The following is a 22,429-nucleotide window of genomic DNA, read 5'->3' as shown; positions in this document are numbered from 1 at the left end:
GGTGGGGGGGCACAAGGAACCCAGAGAAGGGCGCCCAGTGGTTCCGGGTTCCACACATCAAGTGCTGGGCAGTCGGCTCCCCTGCTCCCTACAGCCCGGTCCTCAAGTGTTTTAGCTTCTGTAAAGAAACAGGAGGTGGCCGGGAGGAGGGACCCTGAGCCAGGAAGGTGTCCCACTATTTGGCAACACTGAAAGAGCAGGCTGATGGTTAAAAATGAACGTTGATTAACCAGGAGATTCCTGGATCATGAGGCTAACCCAGCACCACCCCCAGTGAGGTAAAGACCCCGAAATGGCACCAGGAGCTGAGATGAAGGATGTGTGAGTCACAGAGGCGCCCTTGGGGTCTGCAGCCCAGTCAGAGGGCCGGGACCCCTCCTCTGCTCACTAATCTCACCCCACCACCACCCTGCGTGTCACATGGCAGAAAAGCGGGACTTCAAGTATGGCTGTACGGAGGGTTTTTTCCAGACCAAGGAATTTTATGAAAACTACACAGATTGAAAGCTTCAGTTTCACAAAGAGGTTTCTCTCTAAAAGCCCTGTTCAGTCCTAATTAGATTTATGACGCAGAGGAAAGCACCAGGTTGGACCTAAAGAGACACTCAAGAAGAAGTCAAATGATAGGGGTAAGATTCCCTGAGACTCAGAACTGAAGCAATCGCGGTGTGCCTCAGAAAGGGGTAAGAGGTCCTGGGTGGGGCGGCGAGGGTGGCGGTGACCTGCCGAGGAATGGAGAGCTGGGAAGGGAGGACCCGGGGTGGTCCCCCCACAGGACAGCGGGAACAGGGAGTCGGGGGGACGCACAGGCTGGGGTACAAGGGGTGGGCGTATGACGTGATGCCAAGGAGGGGGGCCTCAGAAACAAGAAAGGAGCAGACATAATTCACAAGCAATATTCAAATTCAAAATCAGAGTTTCAGACGTGTATCTCTCAGCCCGTGTTTAAGACTTGTGCCAGCGTTGCTTGTATTTCCTTCTCATGAATGTCTGAACCTGACTTCCTGACAGCAGTTACACCTATTAGCTCCACAGAGTTGGTGGGCAGAAGACAGTGCGTGTCACATTTGTTAACTTCAGTGAGAAGTGATGGGAAGCTTGGTACACATCTGTCTCCACCACTGTTGACGGGAAATACCACCACTGACTTTGCACGTCACCCACTAGGCCCCCAAAGAGAAACCTCCAGACACATCGCTGTGCTGGAGATGTGGTGGGTTCCAACGTGAAAGGGGCCCAACTATGTGTCCAGCCAGCATTGCTCACAGGCAGTACTGCTGACAAGTGGGGTCAGATGACCATTCCTGACGTGGCTCCTGTGCCCCTCCACTAGAGGCCAGCTGCGCCTCCCTCCATTAGGACAACAGAAACACCTCCGGGCGTGCCACCTGTCTTCAAGGGGGACAGTGCCCACCAGCTGATAATGATGTCACAGACTCATTCAGCCCAGGAGGGCATAAACCATGATAACCGGAGGAAGACAGGAAAAATCTGTTTGGGACTAAATCTAACCTGGCCTGGGGAATACAGGAAAGGGCATATATAGAAATGAAAGTGAAAATGCTTCACCAGCAATTTCACAGAATTTTCCAGACCCAGCGGAGACTTTGTCACAATGAGAGTTTAGGTGATTCCTGTATCCACCACACCACCCTGACCCCCAGCCCGGCCAGAGATTACCTGCTCCATGAGCAGAACCAGGACCCCGGGGAAGCCCAATGGGATCCCTGGACGCATCTCAGGCGAACGTGCACACACCCTGGCGCTAACTGCTGTTGTTGATCACATTACATGTGAATTACACACATGATATGGAGCGTATGTTAATGTCATGCGTACGGTGAGGTTTCAGGACACATTCACCCTGAGTCTGTGGTGATCGGATATCGGAAACCAAAACACCTGTTTACTCACCTGTTTACTCAGCCAGTCCTGGTTACCGGGGCTCATAACCAGTGACTCTGGGCAACAGGCCCTGGTGGGCGAGAGCCCCATTCCCTGGGCACCCGCCGCCAACCCTTCTCTGAGCCAGAACCACGCACACTCAGCTCTCAGAGCCCAGAGCGGCACGCCGGGGGCAGGGCAGGAGTGACCCAGCTCTAAGCAGGGGAGACGTGCTGAGGAATCAGGTGAGTCTGAGCTGAGAACCGCAGAGAGCCCCCGACTGCTGCTGGCCCGCCTTCAGATTTCTGTCTTCACCACCATCCAGAAAAGAGTTCCGCAGAAAAACAGTGCGATTCTCGGTGAAGAAGAGCCACATTTAAGTCCCCATGTCCTGAAGTGGTTTGCCAGAAGTTTTACCTTCATTTTCCATTCGAAGGATTCTTAACAAAAGAAACCCCTTGTTCAGTTCATTTCAGCCCCTCAGTCATGTCCAAGTCTTTGTGACCCCATGGAGTGCAGCACACCAGGCCTCCATGTCCATCATGAACTCCCGAGTCTGCTCAAACTCATCGAGTCGGTGATGCCATGCAACTATCTCATCCTCTGTCACCCCCTTCTCCTCCAGCCCTCAGTCTTTCCCAGCATCAGGGTCTTGTCCAATGAGTCAGGTGTTTGCATCTGGTGGCGAAAGTATTGGAGCTTCAGCTTCAACATCAGTCCTTCCAATATTCAGGACTGATTTCCTTTAGGATTGACTGGTTTGATCTCTTTGCAGTCGAAGGGACTGTCGAGAGTCTCTCCAACCCCACAGTTCAGAAGCATCAATTCTTTGACGCTCAGTCCTCTTTATGATCCAACTCTCACATCCATACTTGATTCTGCAGTTATAAGACCATTCCATCAAGCTGGGGAAGGGCTGTCTGTGCCTCTGGGGACACCTCTGGACAAAAGCAGGGCTGGGTGCATAAGGCAAGGATGGGGGTGCGACCGTGTCAACCAGCAGCTCTGCTGCTCCAGGATTTATTTCACTTGCTTTGCTCAGTCGCTAATTTGTGTCCAACTCTGAGGCCCCGGGGACTGTAGCCCACCAGGCTCCTCTGTCCACGGGGTTTCCCAGGCAAGAATCCTGGAGTTGGCCGTTTCCTCCTCCAGGGGATCTTCCCGACCCAGGGATAACCCTTCATCTGCTGCACTGGCAGGCGGATTCCTCACCCGGGAAGCCCAAGGAGCACTGAGGGTGAGCCAAAGGCCAGAGGGACATTGACTTGAGGACGCTGGCTCGGAAGAGGAGGATAACTATTCCTTCCCAGGAGGGAGGAACATGCCACCTGCACCTGTGACCTCAGATAACCAAGGAATGTTGCAAGTACAGGCAGAGCAAGCTGCCAGGACCGTCGAGCCCTCCTTCCGGGAGGCTGAGAGTGAGGAGTGGAATTACAGGGCTGGGCAGTGCAGGCACTAAGCAGACAGCCACCACTTTCCAGTGGTTTCTGAGGTTTGAACAGAGAGAGAGGAAGGGAGGGGAGCCTGTGCCTGCTGCAGGAGGTGGGGGAAGGGAAGACCTCTGTGCAGCTGAGTCCACAGGCCTCTGGAGGAAAGCGCCTCCTCCTTAGGGACCTCAGTCACTGTCAGCTGACTAGACCAGGCCCCCCCACGTGCTGGCGGCCAGTCTGCCTTACTCAGAGTCGACTCATTTATTCCTCGTCTCCTGTAAAAACTACCTTCACGGCAACATCTCGATGGGTGTTAGACCAGTTAACTGGTCCTCTGAGCCAGTCAAGGCGACACACAAAATTGACTGTCACACTGGGCTACCTCGATTTTCCGGTGGTCATGTATGGATGGGAGAGCTGGACATAAAGAAAGCTGAGCACCGAATAGTGATGCGTTTGAACTGTGGTGTTGGAGAAGACTCTTGAGAGTCCCTTGGACTGCAAGGAGATCCAACCATTCCATCCTAAAGGAAATCAGTCCTGAATGTTCATGGGAAGGACTGATGCTGAAGCTGAAACTCTAATACTTTGGCCACTTGATGCAAAGATCTGACTCACTGGAAAAGACCCTGATGCTGGGAGAGATCAAAGGCAGGAGGGGAAGGGACGGCACAGGTGAGATGCTTGGATGGCAAGACCGACTTGATGGACATGAGTTTAAGTAAGCTCCGAGAGTTGGTGATGGACAGGGAGGCCTGGCATGCTGCAGTCCATGGGCTTGCAGAGTCAGACACGACAGAGTGACTAAACTGTGCTATCTGTTTCTCTCATGGAAACACATGCTGTCTGGAGTTCAAAAGCCAAGTATAGAAATATCCCGACCAAAATGTCTATATATTTTAACGTGAAAAGACTGGATTGAGATCTTCCATTTCTCAGGATTTGCTTTGCGCTTGACTGGTACTCAGCATCTGAAAAAAGACTACTTTTCTCCATAAAAAATTCTGTAGTCCACGGCAGGACTGGCTCCGTAATTTGCAGGGCTGGTGCAAAATGAGAATGCAGGACCCTCTGCTCAAAAGCTATAAAGACTCTGAAGACAATGAAAGCAGAGCACCGAGCCGGGGGTCCTTCTGGGGGGCCCAGGGAGGCCCACCGGCCACCCCTCCTTGAAGCCAGAGCTGGTCACAGACAAGATCAACCGGGAGGATGGTAAGTGACGGCGAGCGTGGCTCGGTCACGTCTGACTCTCTGCGACCCCGAGTTTGTGGGATTCTCCAGGCCGGAATCCTGGAGTGGGGAGCCAGTATCTCCCGGGGACCTTCCCAACCCAGGGATCGAAGCCCGGTCTCCTGCACTGCAGGCGACTCTTCCCGGCCTGAGCCACCAGGGAAGGACTATGACGAGGACAGGAATTCCGAGTTTATTGATGACAAACGCACAGGAGATTATAAGGCAATTCTATTAAAATTTTAATAGGATCATATTGAAAAACACAGTTTTGAAGAAACTGCCAATGACATTTAACGCAGTAGATTCAGCTAAGAGAGAGATGGGCAGAGGCCGAGCTGTGTGACAGATTCTGTAACACCCGGGACCATGGCGTCCATCCTCACAGGTTGCTGCTGATGGCCTGATGGGGACGAAGGACAGACGCCTCTGACCCTGGCTGGACAGACAGCTCACTTCAGGTTAGAGGGAGGCCAGTGGACCCCGCACTGCTCTCCACTCAAACCTCAGCATCGGCTAGGCGCGGGCCCCATGTCTCAGCAGGGAACACGGGCGGCTGCAGAAAGCTTCGTGCGGTGTAGTCGCTCATTCGTGTCGGACTCTTTGCGATTCCATGGCCTATAGCACACCAGGCCTCCCAGTCCATCACTAACTCCCGGAGTTACTCAAACTCATGTCCATTGAGTTGGTGATGGCATCCAACCATCTTATCGTCTGTCGTCCCCTTTTCCTCCTGCCTTCAATCATTTCAAGTGAGTCAGCTCTTCGCATCAGGGGCCAAAGTATTGCAGTTTCACGTTTAGCATCAGTCCTTCCACTGAACATTGAGGACTGATTTCCTTTAGGATGCACTGGTTGAAACCTTAGCCGCCTCTTTCTCTCCGGTACCTGCGGGAGGATGGAAAGTCACCCAGCATGCATCCATGACGTGGTCTGAAAAGCCCCCATCTCGAGAACAGGGCCTGTCTGCTCATCTATGACCCCAGGGGGCAACTGAACATGCTCAGAGAGTGTGGACGGTCAAGCACTTGAACAGGCCTCTGACCACAGACCCTCCAATGCAGACACAGTGGCTCGGGGATGGACTTCTCCCGGTCTGGGTCCACGGCCCTCCCCTCTTCTCCTGGTTTATGGAGGGCTCACGTTCGGGGGTCTCTGAGGCCTGCTCCCCTTCCCCGTGGCTGCCGTAGCCTCTGCTTCTTTCTGGTCTCAGGAGCAGGGCCACCGAGCAATGGAGACAGGGAAGCCCTGCTCATCCTTCCAGGCCCGGAGCAGAGCGCGCTCCCCGAGGACCTGGACGGGGCGGGCGGAGGGAGGACCCAGAGAGCAGGCAGCCAGTGCTCGCCACCAGCAGGACCACCGAGCGCCCACCTCCGATGGGAGCTGCAGCTCCGAGAAGGCATGGGACACAAAAACATACACACAGACACACACACACACAGACACAGACACACAGAGACGGACACACACAGAGACACAGACACACAGATACACACACACAGAGACATACACACACAGACCCCCACACACACAGAGACACACACACACACAGGTGCACACACACACACACATACAAACACAGACACAAAGATACACACAGGCACACACGCAGACACAGAGATACACACAGACACACACAGACACAAAGATACACAAAGACACACACATACACACACACAGACACATGTACACACACAGACACAAAGACACACACACACAGATACACAGACACACACACACAGACACAAAGATACACACAGACACACTCACACAGACACGCACAGAGACACACAGACACACACAGAGACACACAGACACACACACAAACACACACACAAACAGCACAGACACACACACAGAAACCCACAGACACACAGAGACACACACACAGCACAGATATACACACAGACACACAGACACACACAGAGACACACACACAGACACAGAGATACACAGACACACTCACACACACACACAGACACACACACAGACACCCACAGACACACACACAGGGGCAGTCACAATCAGCCTTTTATTTGTGGACTTTTGCCAAGGTCACTTGGGGTTCCAGACTCTTCGCAGAGAATGGGGAGAGCCGTGAGGAGCAACAGGGGGCCCCCACCACCTCGTCACGGCGAGCAGAAGCGGCCGCAGAACAGGATGGCCCCGGTCTTGCCATGCTGGATGAAGAAGAGGAAGGGGCGGTCGGCACAGAACCGGGGCACGACACTGAGGGCGCGCATCATGACCACTGCCCCTGTGGCAGCCGCGGCCTCCGTGCCCTCCTCGGTGATCTCCACGAAGGACTTGTGCACGACCTTGGACAGGTACAGGTCTCGCCGGGTCGACATCCCTCTGAAGTCAGCCTGGGCTTCCTCGAAGGCGTCAGTCATGCCCAGTTCTTGTAGGACACACTCCATGTCGTAAGTCTCCTCCAGCGTAAACCGGGGAAGAAACACCTCGACCTCCTCCTCGTCCATCGCATCCGGCTTCATCCACGCGACGAATTTCTCGTAGGTCAGGGCCTTCTCCACCTGGAGGAGAAGGTAGAAGATCTCAGGGTCTGCAGCACCGCTGCCCCAGGGACCGTCTGCTGTGACCCACACACCGTGCCCTGCGGGCCACACACGAGTTCCCGGAGCCCAGTGCCCAGCACGGATCGGGACGAGAGCCGAGCCTCAGGCCACAGCTGCCTGGTTACCGTGTACACGTCAGTGCTTTCGCTGGGCAGCAGGATGACCATGTTCAGCTCTTGGCCAACGTAGGGAAGCACCAGAATCTGGGTGCTTATTTCTCCAATGTAGGATATTTTACAGGTGGACTTCTTGAACATCATTTGCACAGGTTTCTCCACGTTCTATAAAGGAAATGGATAAACGTTAACTTGAAACAAGACCTGTGGACACGCGGGACGAGTCATCAGAGCCGGCCCCCTGCGCCCACACACTCTGTCTTGTCTCCAGACCACCCCCTCCAGCTCCGCATCGTCAGCTCGTCTGCACGGCTCCAGATCCCACCCCTGGTTCCCAGCGCTCAGGCCTCAGGCTGCTGTTCTCCTGCTGACCCAGGAGGGCTCCACTCGGACGTTCCCGGCAGGACCTCGCCCCCGGCCCCTGCCGGCCTGACATCCGCATTTGGACGCAAAGGAGCCTCCAGCTCGGCTCGCACACTGGCGGCTCGTGTCCCCTCCACCTGCTCCATCTGTACGTTCCCACCTCTGCTCATGGCGACACCACTCATCCCGCCGTCAAACCCTGCCGTGTCCTGGGCGCCTGGCCTTCCCGCCCACAGCTGACCATGAACAACCATGTGGGCTCTGGTTTTAAAGACAACAGCACTGCCTGGTGGCTCAGGGGCAAATAATCCGCCTTCCAATGCAGGAGACACAGGCTCCAGCCCTGGTCTGGGAAGACCCCACAGCACAGGAGCTTCTAAGCCCACGGGCCACAGCTACTGAGCCTGGGCTGAGAGCCCGGGAGCCGCAGCTCCGCACCAGGAGAGCACCAGCACGAGAAGCCCGAGCCCCGAGCCCAGAGGGCCTCCGCCTCGGCAGCGGCAGGAAAGGCTGAGCGGCAAGGAGCCCCGCACAGCCGAGTAAATAGATACAAGGATCAGAAAACCACAAGGCAATCTCACTTGTGCTTCCTACCCCCGCCACTCTCAGCCCAGCCACCGTCCTCAGGAAAACTTCCAAGTAACCTCCCGGGTCCTGCACACGGGCCCGAGGGGCTCTGGGGCATCAGAGCCACTGTGAGAGGCCACGGGCTCTGTGAGAGTCAGAGGAGGGACACAGGAACCAGGAACCCGGGTCGTGGAGACCGCTAGGAAGGGTCCTGGACGCCCTGCAGAGAAAGGCGTCTGTGTAGGTAGCGCCTGACAGGAGGGGTCAGATGGTAGGATCCAGGCCCATGAGCATCACAGCCACAGTCTGGAGTTTGAACTGGGTCTCGGGGGCTCTAGCAGGCCCAGAGAGCTGCGAGCTGCCCCGTGGGATGTGCTATACAACACGGTACACCCGCCGCACGGACCGCCCCTGATGACACAGCAGAGGAGGAGCGGGGGAGAGGAAGCCAGGGTTTGCCCGGATCCACATCTGGGCCGCCAAGGCCACACGAGGCTCACGTTCCTGAAGGTCAGCCTCCTGGCAGGATCCATAAACTAAGAGGACCCCAGGGACCATTTCCAAAACCTCCTTCGCTTAATGAAACATTCTTGCTTACCTTGCTGACTCTGAATGGCCTTTCCTCAGTATGCTCTTTGTTAAACTGTTTATCCCAGTTTCCTTTGAAGTAGATGGCATTCATGAGAACCAGACGTGTTGTGGGGTTAACTGAATTTGCAGACAGCAAGTCTCTAATTTTACCTGCACGGAAGATTTAAAGGACCAGTTAGCTAACAGGGTTTCCTGGTGAGGTGCTGGGCAGGGTAGTTACTGGCCCGTCCCCTGGAGGAGTCAGTGCACAGACCAGAGGGTTCACTGTCCCCCAGACAACCACGTGCAGCGAGTTGTCTGACTACTCGATAAGTTGGGTCCCACTCTTTGTGACCCCATGGACTGTAGCCCACCAGGCTCCTGCATCCATGGGGTTCCCCAGGCAAGAATACGGGAGCAGGTTGCCATTTCCTCCTCCAGGGGATCTTTCTGACCCAGGGATCCAACCCACCTATCCTGCTTTGGCAGGTGATTCTTTGCCATCTGAGCCACCAGGGAAACCCATGCAGGGAGCCTGGCCTGAAAGCAAAATCAGGGACAAAAACCTTCAAGTCTCTGCTCAGAAAGATACCATGAGTTGCATAAAACACATAAAATGAACAAATAAAAGGGCAGAATTATTCACAGGGACAGAAAAAGGAATGTTCAGTCTACAGCGTGAGGGGACCCTCCTGAAGGGGAGAGGTCAAAGCCAGTGTGGAGACCACGGAAACGAAGAAGCGCAGGTGGCCCAGGGCCTGACCGTGTGTCCTGCAGTGATGCTCAGCGACCTGCAGAGCACGCGCTCTGCTGGACAGGCAGGGAAGTGGGGCTGCATCCAAAGTCTTCCTTCCACCCTTTGTGAAAAGGCAGACTATAGGAACATTAACTGCAACAGCCAAAAGTCAAAGTGTGATTGCTCTGGAAGAGGTGCACTGAATATTGATGAGGAGGGGGAAAGCTAGAGAAATTGATTGCTGATTAAATTTCAGAAGTGGATTTGAAAGTTCCAGTTCTTTAGAGAAAAAGCTGCCGGGGTCCAGCCCCGGTGGATCCAGGGTGATTCGAAGGTGGGACGGAGTCGGCGTCTTTGGAAAAATACATATTTAATCACAGATATAGAGAGATTAGAAATGGATAGTGCAGTAGGAAGATTAGTGGAGAAAAAGAGGCTGAATAACTTGGATTACGTGGAATAGCATCCATGCTCCAGATGGGAATTCAGCCAGAAAAACGGAAGCAAGAAAGAAGCGACATGGGGGAATCAGTCTTTCTGGAAACTGATCCGATTTCTTTATTTTTGGGTTTGCTTATATACGTTTTGTTACACATAGGGATGAATACAGAGTCACGCGGGAGTCAGCAGTCCTGACCTTTATCAAAATCAGGTGCTTCACATAAATGTATAAAAAAGGTACATCATCTTCTGTCCATGAGTGAGACCTGCTGACATTTTATGATCCTTTCTTTCTGATAACCAAAAAACTTATTTCTTCCAAGGGTGTTTTTTCTTAAACCAGGCACCACCTTCCAAATAAAGTTACATTCCTATAGGGTGAGGGTGTAGTGAGTTACAATCAAGAAAGGAATTTATTTAACCCAAGGTTAACATGATTAGTCTTAAAGGTTAATACTTATTTCTCCTGTATGTTAGTTATATTCATCATAAGGGTAGGGAACATGGAGATTTAGCAGCAAACACCAGCCCAACAAATGAAAATCCTTTCACCAATGCTCCCCTTAAGATCTATTTAGTGTTAAGATATGATAAAGTTACGTTTTTACATAGCAAGGACACAGTGATTTATAAGAAAGTACAGTGATCTATTACAAAAGAGAAAATCCATTAACTCAAAAAGTATAGTACTGCTAACATCAAAAACTACTGTATTTCTTTCGCTATATTCCAAATACATTGATTAATATATTCCCAGGTGCCTAAGGATATGGAGGCCTGGCGGCAATCATTGACTCAACAAGAAGAAAAAGTCCTATGCTAATTAAGACTCTCAGAATACTCCAAAACTCTCTGTGCTGTTTACGGTTGAGAGGTAGTAAACAATCATGTGTAGTGGCAGGAGTATGGATAATCCTGTCACACAAGCTAGTCTGTCAGCAGAGAGGTTTGACCTGAGACATCCTTGTCCCACCCAGAGCAGGGAATTAGCAGCAATTATTGACACAACAAATGAAGAACCCTTCACCAATATAATTCCTAACCAACCCATTATACTAATAATTTCTAACTCCCCAAAAGAATTTGCCTTTAGTAAGTCTGAAACATCTCGTGCCTCTCAGGTTGGGAGGCTGTAAACAATCACATGTGGCCAGAGGAACCTATACAGGTGGGCTAGATAACCTTCAGAGGAGTCTGTAAGCTGAAACACTCTTGTCACGCCCAGGAACTTTTACTGCCTTGGAGCTGCATCTCTGAGAGAAACGGTTATGGGGGAGAGCCCCCCGTAAAGTCAGAGGTGTAGATGAGAGCATAAACAGACTCTGGCTTTCGGGTTAGATGCTCGGGAACAGGGGGTTTCCTTTGCGTATGCCAAGCCTCCTTCCTCATGACCTTTGCCATGGGCGGAGTTCCTCACGCTGGCCCCCGGCAAAAAGCCATTTCTGTTTACAATCGATGGTCTTGGGAAGGAACTGATGGAAAATAAGACCGATTCAAATACTGTGCAAACAGAAGTAGCGACACGTCCTCACCTCCTGTCTTTTCAGCTACCCAGGTGTTTATGCGCTTCCTCGACTCCTCCGAAGCGCTGACAAAGTCCAGCTCTTCCATCTCTGCTTGGTAGAACACGCGGCAGGCATCTTTGAAAGACTAGGAGAGACGGAATGACAGAATGACATGGCTACAGAAAGAGACAACGCCAACGGCTGACTTCACCACGCATAACCTCGACACACATCATTCGATGGTTACTTGTGTAATGTGCAAACGAATGTGCACAATTAACCCTCAATCCACTTTCTCAGTTTTCAGCTACAATAAATAAATAACTCAGTGAAATCACAGGCTTCCCAGGTGGCACAGTGGTAAGAATCGGCCTGCAAATGTTGGAGGAGCCTGGAAGGCTGCAGTTCACAGGGTCACGAGGCTGAGCATGCATGCATGAAGGTGGAGGGAGATGGGTTGGTAGCAATAAACTGGTAGAACTAAAAAAAAAAAAGGTGAGAATAAACGTGTAGGTAATAAAGCATGGAGCAATAAAGCATGGAGCTAAGACGGATAAAAACAAGTAAACCAGGTTGTAAAAGAAATTCGTACCAGCCCATACAAACCTACAAATATTTGACCTCATGCTGACTATATTCACTTTATACCACCTGTTTTAAAACAGTTAATTTAGAGTATGAAACAAGTGTGAAAAATAATGAAAAAAGTTATATAACAGAATAAGATCGTTATCCTAAACATACAAAGAACTCAGTTTAAAAAAAAAGACATAAAACCCATATTTAAAACTACACAAAGGACACATAAATAGGCAATTTTCAGAAAAGATACAAATGTTTGATCCACATGCAAAGCTGCTCAGTCTCATGAACAATCAGAATGTTGAAGGCTCAGGCCTGTAGCGCTGAGCAGAGGGTGGACTGCCCACCCGCTACCCTTCCTGAGGACGACGGGGAGGGCTGCAGCCGTCAGGGCGGGAATGAGGCAGAATTCACTGAGATCTGAGAGCCTCCTCTGTCCCTTCCTTCTAAAGTCCATCTGAGTAGCACACACAGGACAGAACCACACACACACGGTCCCTGCCGGCTCAGCCCGGGCTGGGCCACACCCCACACCCACCCAGGGGCTGGCGGCTGCGTCTCAGTACAGCCACCCCTGAGCACACCGCCCACCACCTTGAGAAAGGGTGAGGCGGACACACACTGCTGCTGAGGCTGAAGCTCATCCCTGTGCCCACCAGATAGGAAGAGCAGATCTATCAGAAAAGACTTTGATGCTGGGAAAGATTGAAGGCAAAGGAGAAGGGGCCGACAGAGGATGAGGGGTTGGATGCATCACCAACTCAATGGACATGACTCTGGGCAAACTCTGGGATGTAGAGAGGACAGAGGAGCCTGGCCTGCTGCAGCCCACGGGGTAGGAAAGAGTTGGACACGACTCAGTGACTGAACAACAGCAGGCACACATGCACTGAGAAGCAAAGACTTTCTCTATGTACAGGGGACAAGCCCTGATACTGGGCGTGGGGGCAGGGCGGGGACGAGAGTGGGAGGACTCTGGCCTTGTCTGCCTTTTTATATCATAAGAACACACTGAGATGACTTGAGGTGCGTATGAAAAAAATTTTAAAACCATGAAAGCACTGTAATTAAATAAAACCAGAGAAAAAAAGACAAAAACTTTAAAAAAAATTCTGCATAGGAAAAGATAATCAAAATATTTACAGGTATAAAATAATTGAACGTCTCACAATGCACCAAAAAATTCCAACAGGTGAAAAACAACATCAGAAATATTCTATTCGATCACTTCCCTGTTTGGGCCAACTCATCTCCAAGTGTGGTATGGTCTGTGTTAGTTCTCTGACAATCAACTCATCGAAGCTTCAGGAACATGTGAACAGGGCTGTTACAGGGCTCCTCTTACAGGCAATGACCGAACGGTTCCAGGAAGCGTGAGGTCGTGACTGGGGTCCCACATCCCGCCCACCGTGTGGGTCTCAGCCCACAAGGCCTCTCTGCACCACAAGGCCCGCCTCCCATCTACACAGGACCTCAGTCTCTATCTGCCTCCGGCAATCGGGAGTATGACTTACCAAGAGGAAATCGTAAGTCTTCTCTCCAAAAAGCCTGTTGGCGGTTCTGAGCAAGTACTGTGTGCCGGTCCTATTAACTTCACTGAGAAGCTTCTGGAAACCCAGGTGGACATCTTCACCTCCGCCACTGCTCTTGCTTAGAGAAAGCGTCTGAAATCAAAAACAGATAATACCCTCCACTGCAGTACGCCCTGACTACAGGAAATGGACCCAACACTAAAGTCAGCCTAAGCACCGCACTGATCCTCACCGCAGCTTGAAACAAGACTCACGCAAATAACGGCACAGTGGCTCTGGGAAGGCCCCCAGCCCACCTCCCGCTCGGGCTCAGGCCACGACGGCGGGAGAAGAAATGCCCCTGGGCGAGCCCAGGGCCCTGTGCTTGCAGTCTGCCTGCAGACAGGGCCGCGGACCAGCCTCCCGTTTCTGCACAAACAGGCCACGTCTTTCGGTCTGGACTGGCCTCGGAACGGACTCTGACCACTGGGACAAGAAGTGGCTCTTCTGGGCCGAGGCCTTTGTAAAGGCCTGGCATCTCCACGTTCCCAGTCTTGCCCCTGTTGCCAGGGTGCAGAAATGCCCAGCCATCATGCTGGGGCCTCGTAACAACGCGGCAGAGCGGACACATGGAGGAGAGTGCCTAGCAGATCGGGGCCGCTCCTGGACCAGGAGGAGCCCAGCGGGCACCGTGCGGCCAGGCCGCAGAGTCCCAGGCACGTTCCTGGTCATTCCCAGTCGTGGGCGGTTTGTTCGGGAGCCACAGAGAGAAGGTCCAGACAGCTGTCTGGCGCGGATCCACAGTAACACAGGGCTAAAGCCTGGGCACGGGCTTTGCACCCAGCGGCCGGCCGAGGCCGGAGGGCCGGGGGCACCACTGCTGGAGGAGAGGAGGTCGGGTGGGAGCCCTGGAGAGAGGCCCGTGCAGGGCAGGAAGGCCGGCCCTCCCCCTGGAATCGGAATCTGCACAGGAGGTGCCCAGAGAGAGGGCGGCCCCTTCAGAGCCTGGGAGAGCGGGAGGGGAGAAGACAGTGCCGAGCTCAAGAGGGGACTGCTCCCTTTTCAGCAGGACTTAAAGGGAATACGCGCGTCTCCCAGGTGGCGCAGTGGGAAAGGATCCACCTGCCGGGGCAGGAGACAAGACTCGCGGGTTCCATCCCTGGGTCGGGAAGATCCCCTGGAGGAGGACTGGCAACCCACGCCAGTGTTCTTTCTGGAGAACGCTATGGACAGAGGAGCCTGGAGGGCTGCAGTCCACAGGGAAGCAGTCAGAGATGACTGAGCAGGAGCACCCGCGTATTTGCATCCTGACACTTGCTGGGTGGAGGGGGCAAGTGTTTCTCACTCCCAGCCTCTCCAGCTGGCACAGGACCCTGAAAGTGATGGCCTTAGGGAAGAGGTCAAACTCACAGCCCTGGCTCAAGGGCGCGATCAGGACTCTGTTACACCTGGAGGCCCTCTGGAACCCAGGACCTTGGGAAGGGTAACGGCACCCCACATGCGGGAAGACTGTGACCCCCAGGGAGCCAGAGGTCAGCGCCCCGCCTCCACTGTGGCCCAGGAGCTGACGTCCACACCCTGTGCCGCCAGCCCGGGCTGGCTCTGGGCGTCTCGGCAGGATGGGCCTCGGCCAGCACGGCCTTGAGCAGCGGGTCCGAGCAGAGGCTCGATGAACGCTTGCTCGTTGAAGCCTGTCCTGCTGGAATCGGGTGCTGTGCTGTCAGGAGCCCCAGGCCACACACCAGAGAGACACTGGAGGGGGCGCCCAGGGAGGGGCAGACAGGGGAGTAGGCCTGGCTGTCGAGCAAGGTCTTTGGGATTCGGATTGTGGACCCCGTCTCACCCGTCAAAGAAACAGCGTCTTCTGCCACTCAGAACAGGCTTCCCGAACGTACCTGGCACATCTGTGCTGCGGTGTTGCCCTTGGCCCCCATGAAGACCATGGCCAGGGCAGAGGAGAGGCTTAGGGGCGAGATAAACACATTTTTCGAGTTGTCCTCACCCAGCTTTTTCAGAAGGGTCAAGGCAAAGGTGCCATTTGCTTCTGACAGCTCATCCATGGTGGCGAGGCTGAAAGGATGGATTTAAAATCAGTGTCACGCAAATTCAGGCCACAGGTCGACCGTGTCTCACTCTGCTCTTAACTGTTGTTAGCATTGATGCTTTGCTTCGAAGAGAAAACAGGTACACGCACAAAACTCGGTTTCCTCGGGGTTTCCCCTGCTGCCCCAGGCCCAGGCCCTGCTGACTCCCGTGGGGACAAGGGCCTTGGGACGCACCCACGTCCACCTCCAGGGCCCGGCCTCGGAGGTCGCCAGCCCCGCCACGGAGGGTGTTTGGTGCAGAATAGGACACTGTGGGGCTGGGCGGAGGAATGTGAGGGTTCAGGGCCTCTCTGCCAGGTGTGAAGGGATGACAGCTGAGAGATCCCCAGTTCTTCAACAGAAAGCAGTGTCAGTCCTAGATACCAACCTGGGAGAAACAAGCAGGTGAGCCCGAGGACAGGGCCCGAAGCCGCAGGGCGTGCAGGCTGGCAGCCCCGCTCCGGGCCCTGCATCAGCTCCCTGATTTCTGCTCCCTGCATGAGGACGGGGACGCACCAGGTAATCTGTGCTCCTGATGGGTGCAGGGCAGCTCACCCCAGAACACTCCACTGCAGCACACTGATTGCTCTGAAGTAAAGTGACTTGAGAAACAGCTGGTGCAGAAAGCATACGCTGCCCTTCTTCTGTTCCCCCTGGAGCTGAAAATACATCTCCACGTGGAAATACCCTCCTGTACCAGGAGGTAGAGAGACATCTTTATGGCCAAAGAGGGGAACAAAAGGCTGAAAAGGCTGTTCAAGAAACCAGCAAACCCTGTTACTTCACGACCTTGCTGCCCCAGGCAAACCCCGTTGTCTCGTCAAATCTTTACACACACAAAGCTGCCTGCCTGGTCACTTCTTGAGCCTTGTTTCTTCGAGGTTCGCACAAAATTCAGTGGGGTTGGTTTTCTGCTATTGATTTGTCTGAGGTCCATTTAATTCCTAGACCAGCCGGGAAGAACCTAGAGGAAAGGAAACAGCCTCCCACCACCACATACACACATTCTCTTTCATCTTTAATATCCAGTTTCTTGCTCAGTAGCTGAGTCACGTCTGACTCTTTTGTGACTTCGTGGACTACAGCCTACCTGGCCCCTCTGTCCATGGATTTTCCAGGCAAGAAACTGGAGTGGGTTGCCATTTCCTCCTCCAGGGGATCTTTCCGACCCAGGAATGAACCCGAGGCTCCTGCCTTGCAGAAGGATTCTTTCCACTGAGCCCCCAGGACAGGCGTTAATATCCAATACCTTAACACTAATACAGAGAAAACCAGAAGGTCACTTGTCTTCAAAGGCCACAGCGAGGCTGGTAATAGTTCTTTTTCTCCACTGACAACAGTTGCTGATGGTCATTAAAGGCGAGAGCATACCCACTCCCTGTAAAATCACTAAACTGAAAAGGAAGGAATGAAGAGGTGAGGCCCAGAGGGTTTGTTCAGGATACTCTGACCACAGAAAATACATCATTTGTGAGATAAGTGAACAGCCCACGCTGATGCAGGCCCCGAAATCAAACAGGAAGCGCCGCTTCGTGCACTGCCCCGGGCACTGACACAGAGCACCAGAGGCAGCACCGAGCCCCCCAGGCAGGGACTCGGGAGGGTCCTGGTCCCCAGCGCTGGTGGGAATTGCTCTGATAGTTCAGGCCCTGCAGACTCAACTCAGGAACAAGGCACAGGAAAGTCATCAAAAACAACACAAAATGAGCCTAATTAGCAAACTCCGTGGCGGCTGACCTGCAGAGCAGCCAGAATCCAGGAAGCGGTCCACCACGGGAAAGAATGGAGCCAACGCAGCTCCCGAAAGAGCCGAGTAAAGAAGCAGCTTAGTTCTGCTGGGCTCCAAGGAGCAGAGTGAGAGCTGAGCGGCAGGTCATGGCTCTGCAGTCCACCCCTCATCCCTGTGGCAGCGCCCCCTCCCCAAATACGAGAAAGAGGGAGAGAGGGCAGGAGAGCAAACTAAAACCTCCTTTTTCAAATAGAAACTTGAACAGTTTGAGAACCATTCATTTCCAATACGGACAAAGTAAGACCGCAATTTCTTTTCACTCTGTGCAAATGATGCTACAAAGTGGTGCCCCAGTGTTTCCAGTGTAATTAAGAATTGCTGTTTAGCCACTAAGTCCTGTCCGATTCTTTTATGACCCCGTGGGCTACAGCCTGCCAGGCTCCTCTGTCCATGGGACTCTCCAGGAAAGAATACTGCAATGCGTTGCCACGACCTCCTCCAGGGGTCCTTCCTGACCCAGGGTTCAAACCCATGTCTTTTATGTCTCCTGCACTGGCGGGCGGGTTCTTCACCACTAATGCCACTAGGGAAGCCCCGGGGTGGATCAAGCAGCCTTAATCCCCATAGAGTCTGGTTTACTGGGGACTTGGCTCCTGCGCTGTCCCTGCCTGGTCTGTGTGTGTGTGTGTGTGTGTTATCTAATGTGTAATCCGGATGGTTCTTTCTACTCTATAGGTTTACTGAGGGGGTTACGTCAACTGACGCCTGGCCCACAGTCGGTGTTCAATAAATGGTGAATGGAACTGCACACGCTTTTCCTTCTTCTCGTGTCCAGAAAGCTTGGTGGGCGAGCTGTGTGGGCTTCCCGGGGTCTGACAGCAAGCCCTTTGTGTGTGTAGCGCGCTCTTAGTGCAAGCAGAAAAGAACAGTGGCTCCATTTACACTCGTTTCTCTCTACTGTCCTGGCTGGAGTGATCAGGCCAGAAGCCGCGCTGCAATACAACACTTAGGACTGGAACTGGCCTCATGTGGTTCCAAATACTTAGTTTACAAGGCCAATATGACTGAAACCATGGCCTTTCTCTGGGGTGGTATAACGCTGAGGGTGCAGTTAGTCACCAGTTGTGGGGAATCCTAGACACGCTACGCCCCAGAACACTGATAACCACAGCCCTTCCTGTTTATGGGGACCTCAATCCAAGGGATACTTTTCACACGCCCTCTCTGTCTCAGCCTTAAAGCACACCAGCGGGGAGGCACACAGTCTGGCCAGTCCCAGCAGAACCCGGCCTCCCCCAGCAGCTCAGTATTCCTGGCAGCATGTGAACGTTCATTTCCCATACTTTTTTTTCCCCTCAAACTAGAACTTTATGGGGGGTGGGCGGAGAGAGAAGGGAAGAAAGTAACTCAGGTTGTTGGGACCTGACCTGAGCCATGACAGGCTCGACAGGCCACACTAGGCCTAAGCTTCAGGTTCTTGTGAGCATAAGTCACAATCCTGGGAAGCCCCACAAGGTCCCCGATGACACCAAGGTCCCCAATGACACCAAGGTCCCCCCCGATGACGTCAAGGTTAAGTCAATCACCACGATGACCCAAGGTTGAGTCAATCACCACACGCCAACTACACTATTGCTGAGACAAAAGACCGCCTGTATATAAGCAGCTGTGATTTAGAGCTCGGGGCCCTCGTCAAGATTCCACTGTGCTGGATGAGACTTGGGCCCTGACTCGAGCTAGCAATAAACCCCTTTATGCTTTTGCATTGCTGTGGACGTCTTATTCTCTCAGTTTTGGGGACTCAGACACTGGCCATAACAAGGTGCCAACTTATCGAGCACCCAGGTGCGACTAAAGTTTCTCCCAGGCCCTCTTAGCCCTGAAGATGCCCACTCTCGGAATACTGCGCCTGCAGCGTGTCTGGCGAAAACAAAACCAGCCGTAACAAGCTCTGAAACGGTCCTCAAGATCATCCTCGCAGGCCTGAGGGACCCTGAGCGCAGGCCGCGCGGTGGGCAGGAGACCGCTGGGCCCCGGGTCCGCCTGGGCACTCAGGCCGGCTCCTATCCGCCCTCCGGCCTCCGCCCCGTCCCCCGGGTCCGCAACGCCCGGCGCTCGCAGAGGGTACCTGGGCGCGCGGGGCCCGGGAAGGCTGGGTGCCGCCCCTTGCGGCGCCTCCGGTCCCTGGTCTCGGCCGGCGCCGCCGCCACACTCACCGGGTCGCCACGTCCGCCGCGGCCGCCTGACTCGAAAGGAAAACCCCGCCCGCCGCCCGCCGTCCGCCGCCCGCCGCCCGCCGCCCACCGCCCGCCTCGCGCGCAGGCCCGTTCCGCGGCCCCTACCTCCCCACAGGTCCTCGAGCGCGGCCGGAGCGGGCGGGGCGAGACAGAGTCGCCCGGCCAAAACACCGCGCCGGGAGGGCCGCGCCGGGCCGGACCGGACCCGAGGGCGAGGGCCGAGCGTCAAGGGCGAACCCGAGCGGGAGGGGCGAGGAGCGCAGGACCGGAGGGCGGGGCCTAGCGGGAGGGGCGGGGCGGGCAGGACAGGGGGGCGTGAACGAGTGGAATGGGCGGGGCCGAGAGGGACGGTGGGGCGGTCAGGACCCGAGGGCCGGATCCAGCGGGAGGCGCCGGGCCGAGCAGGAAGGGCGGGCCTGGCCGGAAGGGACCGAACTGGACCGGAGGGCGGTGCCGCACGGCTGGGCGGGGCCGAACAGCAGGGGCGAGCCAGGCGCCAGATGAGCCGCGAGTCCGGTCCGGCCGCAGCGCGGGGACCGCTACCCGGGGCCGCAGGAGGAGCGAGGCCCGGCCCTAGGAGGCCTTCAGCGGGCGAGCCCCGGGTCTTCGCGGGGCGCACGGGCTGATACGTGGTCCAGAGAGGCGCCGCCCGGGCACCTGGGCTTGAGTCTCTGCCCGAAGCCAGGCGCGCTCCTCCCGGTGCACAGAGGCCCGTGTGAACCAAGCACGGTGGGACCCTGGCCTGCCGGCCCAGCGCAGCCTTGGAGGGCGGACAGGGCGCCGGTGACCGCAGTAGGGAAATTAGCGACCTCGTCTGAAACATGACAGGTTCAGTTTGGAAACCTGGGAGAGCTGGGGGCGTCCCTGGTGGCTCAGAGAGTAAAGAATCGGCCCGCAGCATAGAAGACCCAGGTTCGATCCCTGGGTGGGGAAGACCCACTGGAGAAGGAAAAGGCAGCCCACTGGAGTACCCTTGCCTGGAGAATCCCATGGCCAGAGGAGCTTGGCGCCATTGCAAAGACTCGGACTTACTACCCACACACAGGACTGTTCAAGTCTGAGTGTAGGCTGTCAGCCCACTTTGGTGATGGATACACTGTTAATTCTCCCTATTGCTTCTATCTCTCTTCTTTTAATGACCGCACATTGAAATCAAACCAGATGATCCTCTATTAAATGTTGACATTGTTTATTGTGTATGACAAGTGTTTCTTTTGTTGATGAATCCTTCGAACCTGAAACGAAAGGAAAACTTGCAGCGAAACAGTTGGTGTCTCGTGTTTAGAGAATTCGCTTCAAATGTGCAGACGATGCCCACAAAGTTTGTCTTTGTGACCCCGGCCAATTCATCCCTGGTGCGAACCCTGCAGAACCCCTGATCCTCAGAAAGAAAAGGACATGTTCTTTCCCCACTTGTCCCCAGGTAGGGGGCTGGTTTCCTCTCTTTCCAGTTCAAAGGACTCAGCACTCCCTGGAAAGTACAAGTAAACAGAGCCTGTTAGGCATGCCTCAGGCAGTCTGAATTTCCAGCCAATGCTCTGGAACCAGGAACAAAGGAGGCTGACCGAGGGTCTAAACACAGCTTTGTCATTTGTGAATTGGGGATTGTTACAAGTCAGTGTTTTCATTCGCTGTGCTTTATTTTTGAAAATAACCCTTCTTTCAAATGTTGGAAATAATACATTGGCAAAAATACTTTTAGAAAGCACGTCGCAACCCATATCCAGGTCACTTAACACAAGTCAGTTTTGACACACACAGCAACTCACCCAGGACCAGATCACAGAGCAGCCACTAAACGTCCCCCTGGGTCAGTCAGCATTCTGTCCTGCTGAGGCTTCAGCTCTAACACAGAAGGAGAGGGTGCTCACCTCCTCACCGCAGGTTCTACCGGGACGTTTGCACCACTAATAGGATTGTTTCTAAGTGAATTTTCCAGCATTGCCTGAACTGAGTGACTCATGAAACGCTAGAGAATGTCTGCCTGATGTCCGTGGTGGAGATGCATGCAGATTGATAAGGCTGTCTGAAACTAGTTCACTGGGGACTTAAATGCATAACAAAAAAAGACACCCTAATGGGTGAGACCAGCGATGATTATGTCAATTGCTTACTGATTCACACTAATTAAGTGGATATTTACTAAACATCTGTAATGCAAAGCTCTAGACGAGTCCAGGGGTGGAACTTCTGGCCTCCAATGGAGGACATGAAATAAGTTCCAGGATATAAGCTCCAGGCAGCTATCTATATCTGTCTGGCTTCCTTAGAGACAGTGACCCCTGGGATGTTTCCCACAAACAACAGAAGTAATCCAGATGACACAGAGCATATCTGGTTAGCATCCACAGTCTTTACAAGCTTTTCGGATCTGATGGCCCAGCAGTACTTGCAGAGAAACTGCAGCAGCCCCGCCCAGAGATTCAGGCGTGAAATGTGCTCAAGGCCTGGTTCTTCTGAAAGACAGACCAGGTGGGCAGCAGACAGCACACTATGAGGCCGTGGACACAGAGCGGGATCCCTCATATGGACAGAATGCCTGAAACCTTGCCTTTTGCCAGTGTGTGTGTGCTCACTTAGTCATAGCCGACCATTTGCAAGCCCGTGGCCATGCACTGTAGCCTGCCAGGCTCCTCTCCCCGTGGGATTTGCCAGGCAAGAATATTGCAGTGGGCTGCCACTTCCTTCTCCAGGGGGTCTTCCCGACTCAGGGATCGAACCCACATCTCCTGCTTTTCCTAGGGAGCAGGTGGATGTTTTCCCAGTGTGCACCTGGGCAGTGACAGGTCATTAAAGAAGCGGGTTAAAATCAGACTCTGCCCAAAGAGAGAGAATTGATGAGACTGCTCCCTCCTTGGGGCACTT

The 22,429-nt window shown here is 53.9% G+C and overlaps 1 protein-coding gene across 1 annotated transcript; it reads right to left on the bottom strand.

Annotated features, from left to right (window-relative positions):
• Positions 1–6,364: 6,364 nt before the first annotated feature.
• Positions 6,365–19,785, bottom strand: LOC138097871 (serpin B6-like). Its single transcript, XM_068994084.1, has 7 exons — positions 19,670–19,785; positions 15,410–15,584; positions 13,518–13,667; positions 11,449–11,566; positions 8,768–8,910; positions 7,249–7,404; positions 6,365–7,081 (listed from the first exon to the last, which is right to left on the bottom strand). The coding sequence occupies exons 2-7, from the start codon at positions 15,572–15,574 to the stop codon at positions 6,677–6,679; spliced, it is 1,137 nt and encodes a 378-aa protein (XP_068850185.1). The 5' UTR covers positions 15,575–15,584; positions 19,670–19,785; the 3' UTR covers positions 6,365–6,676.
• Positions 19,786–22,429: the final 2,644 nt, after the last annotated feature.

Source organism: Capricornis sumatraensis, chromosome 22 (genome assembly GCF_032405125.1).
Source record: "Capricornis sumatraensis isolate serow.1 chromosome 22, serow.2, whole genome shotgun sequence".
Taxonomy (NCBI): Eukaryota; Metazoa; Chordata; class Mammalia; order Artiodactyla; family Bovidae; genus Capricornis; species Capricornis sumatraensis.
The sequence above is the reverse complement of the archived record's forward strand: the minus strand, read 5'-3'. Positions and strand labels throughout refer to the sequence as shown.

What these genes read in the sequence shown, in the direction of transcription:
- LOC138097871 (XM_068994084.1), bottom strand. Translation starts at nt 15,574, where the DNA reads ATGGATGAGCTGTCAGAAGCAAATGGCACCTTTGCCTTGACCCTTCTG. An exon ending in AGACTTACGATTTCCTCTTG is followed by an intron (nt 11,567 to 13,517) that starts GTAAGTCATACT and finishes CGTCTCTCCTAG; the next exon opens with TCTTTCAAAGATGCCTGCCG. An exon ending in AAAGCACTGACGTGTACACG is followed by an intron (nt 7,082 to 7,248) that starts GTAACCAGGCAG and finishes CTTCTCCTCCAG; the next exon opens with GTGGAGAAGGCCCTGACCTA.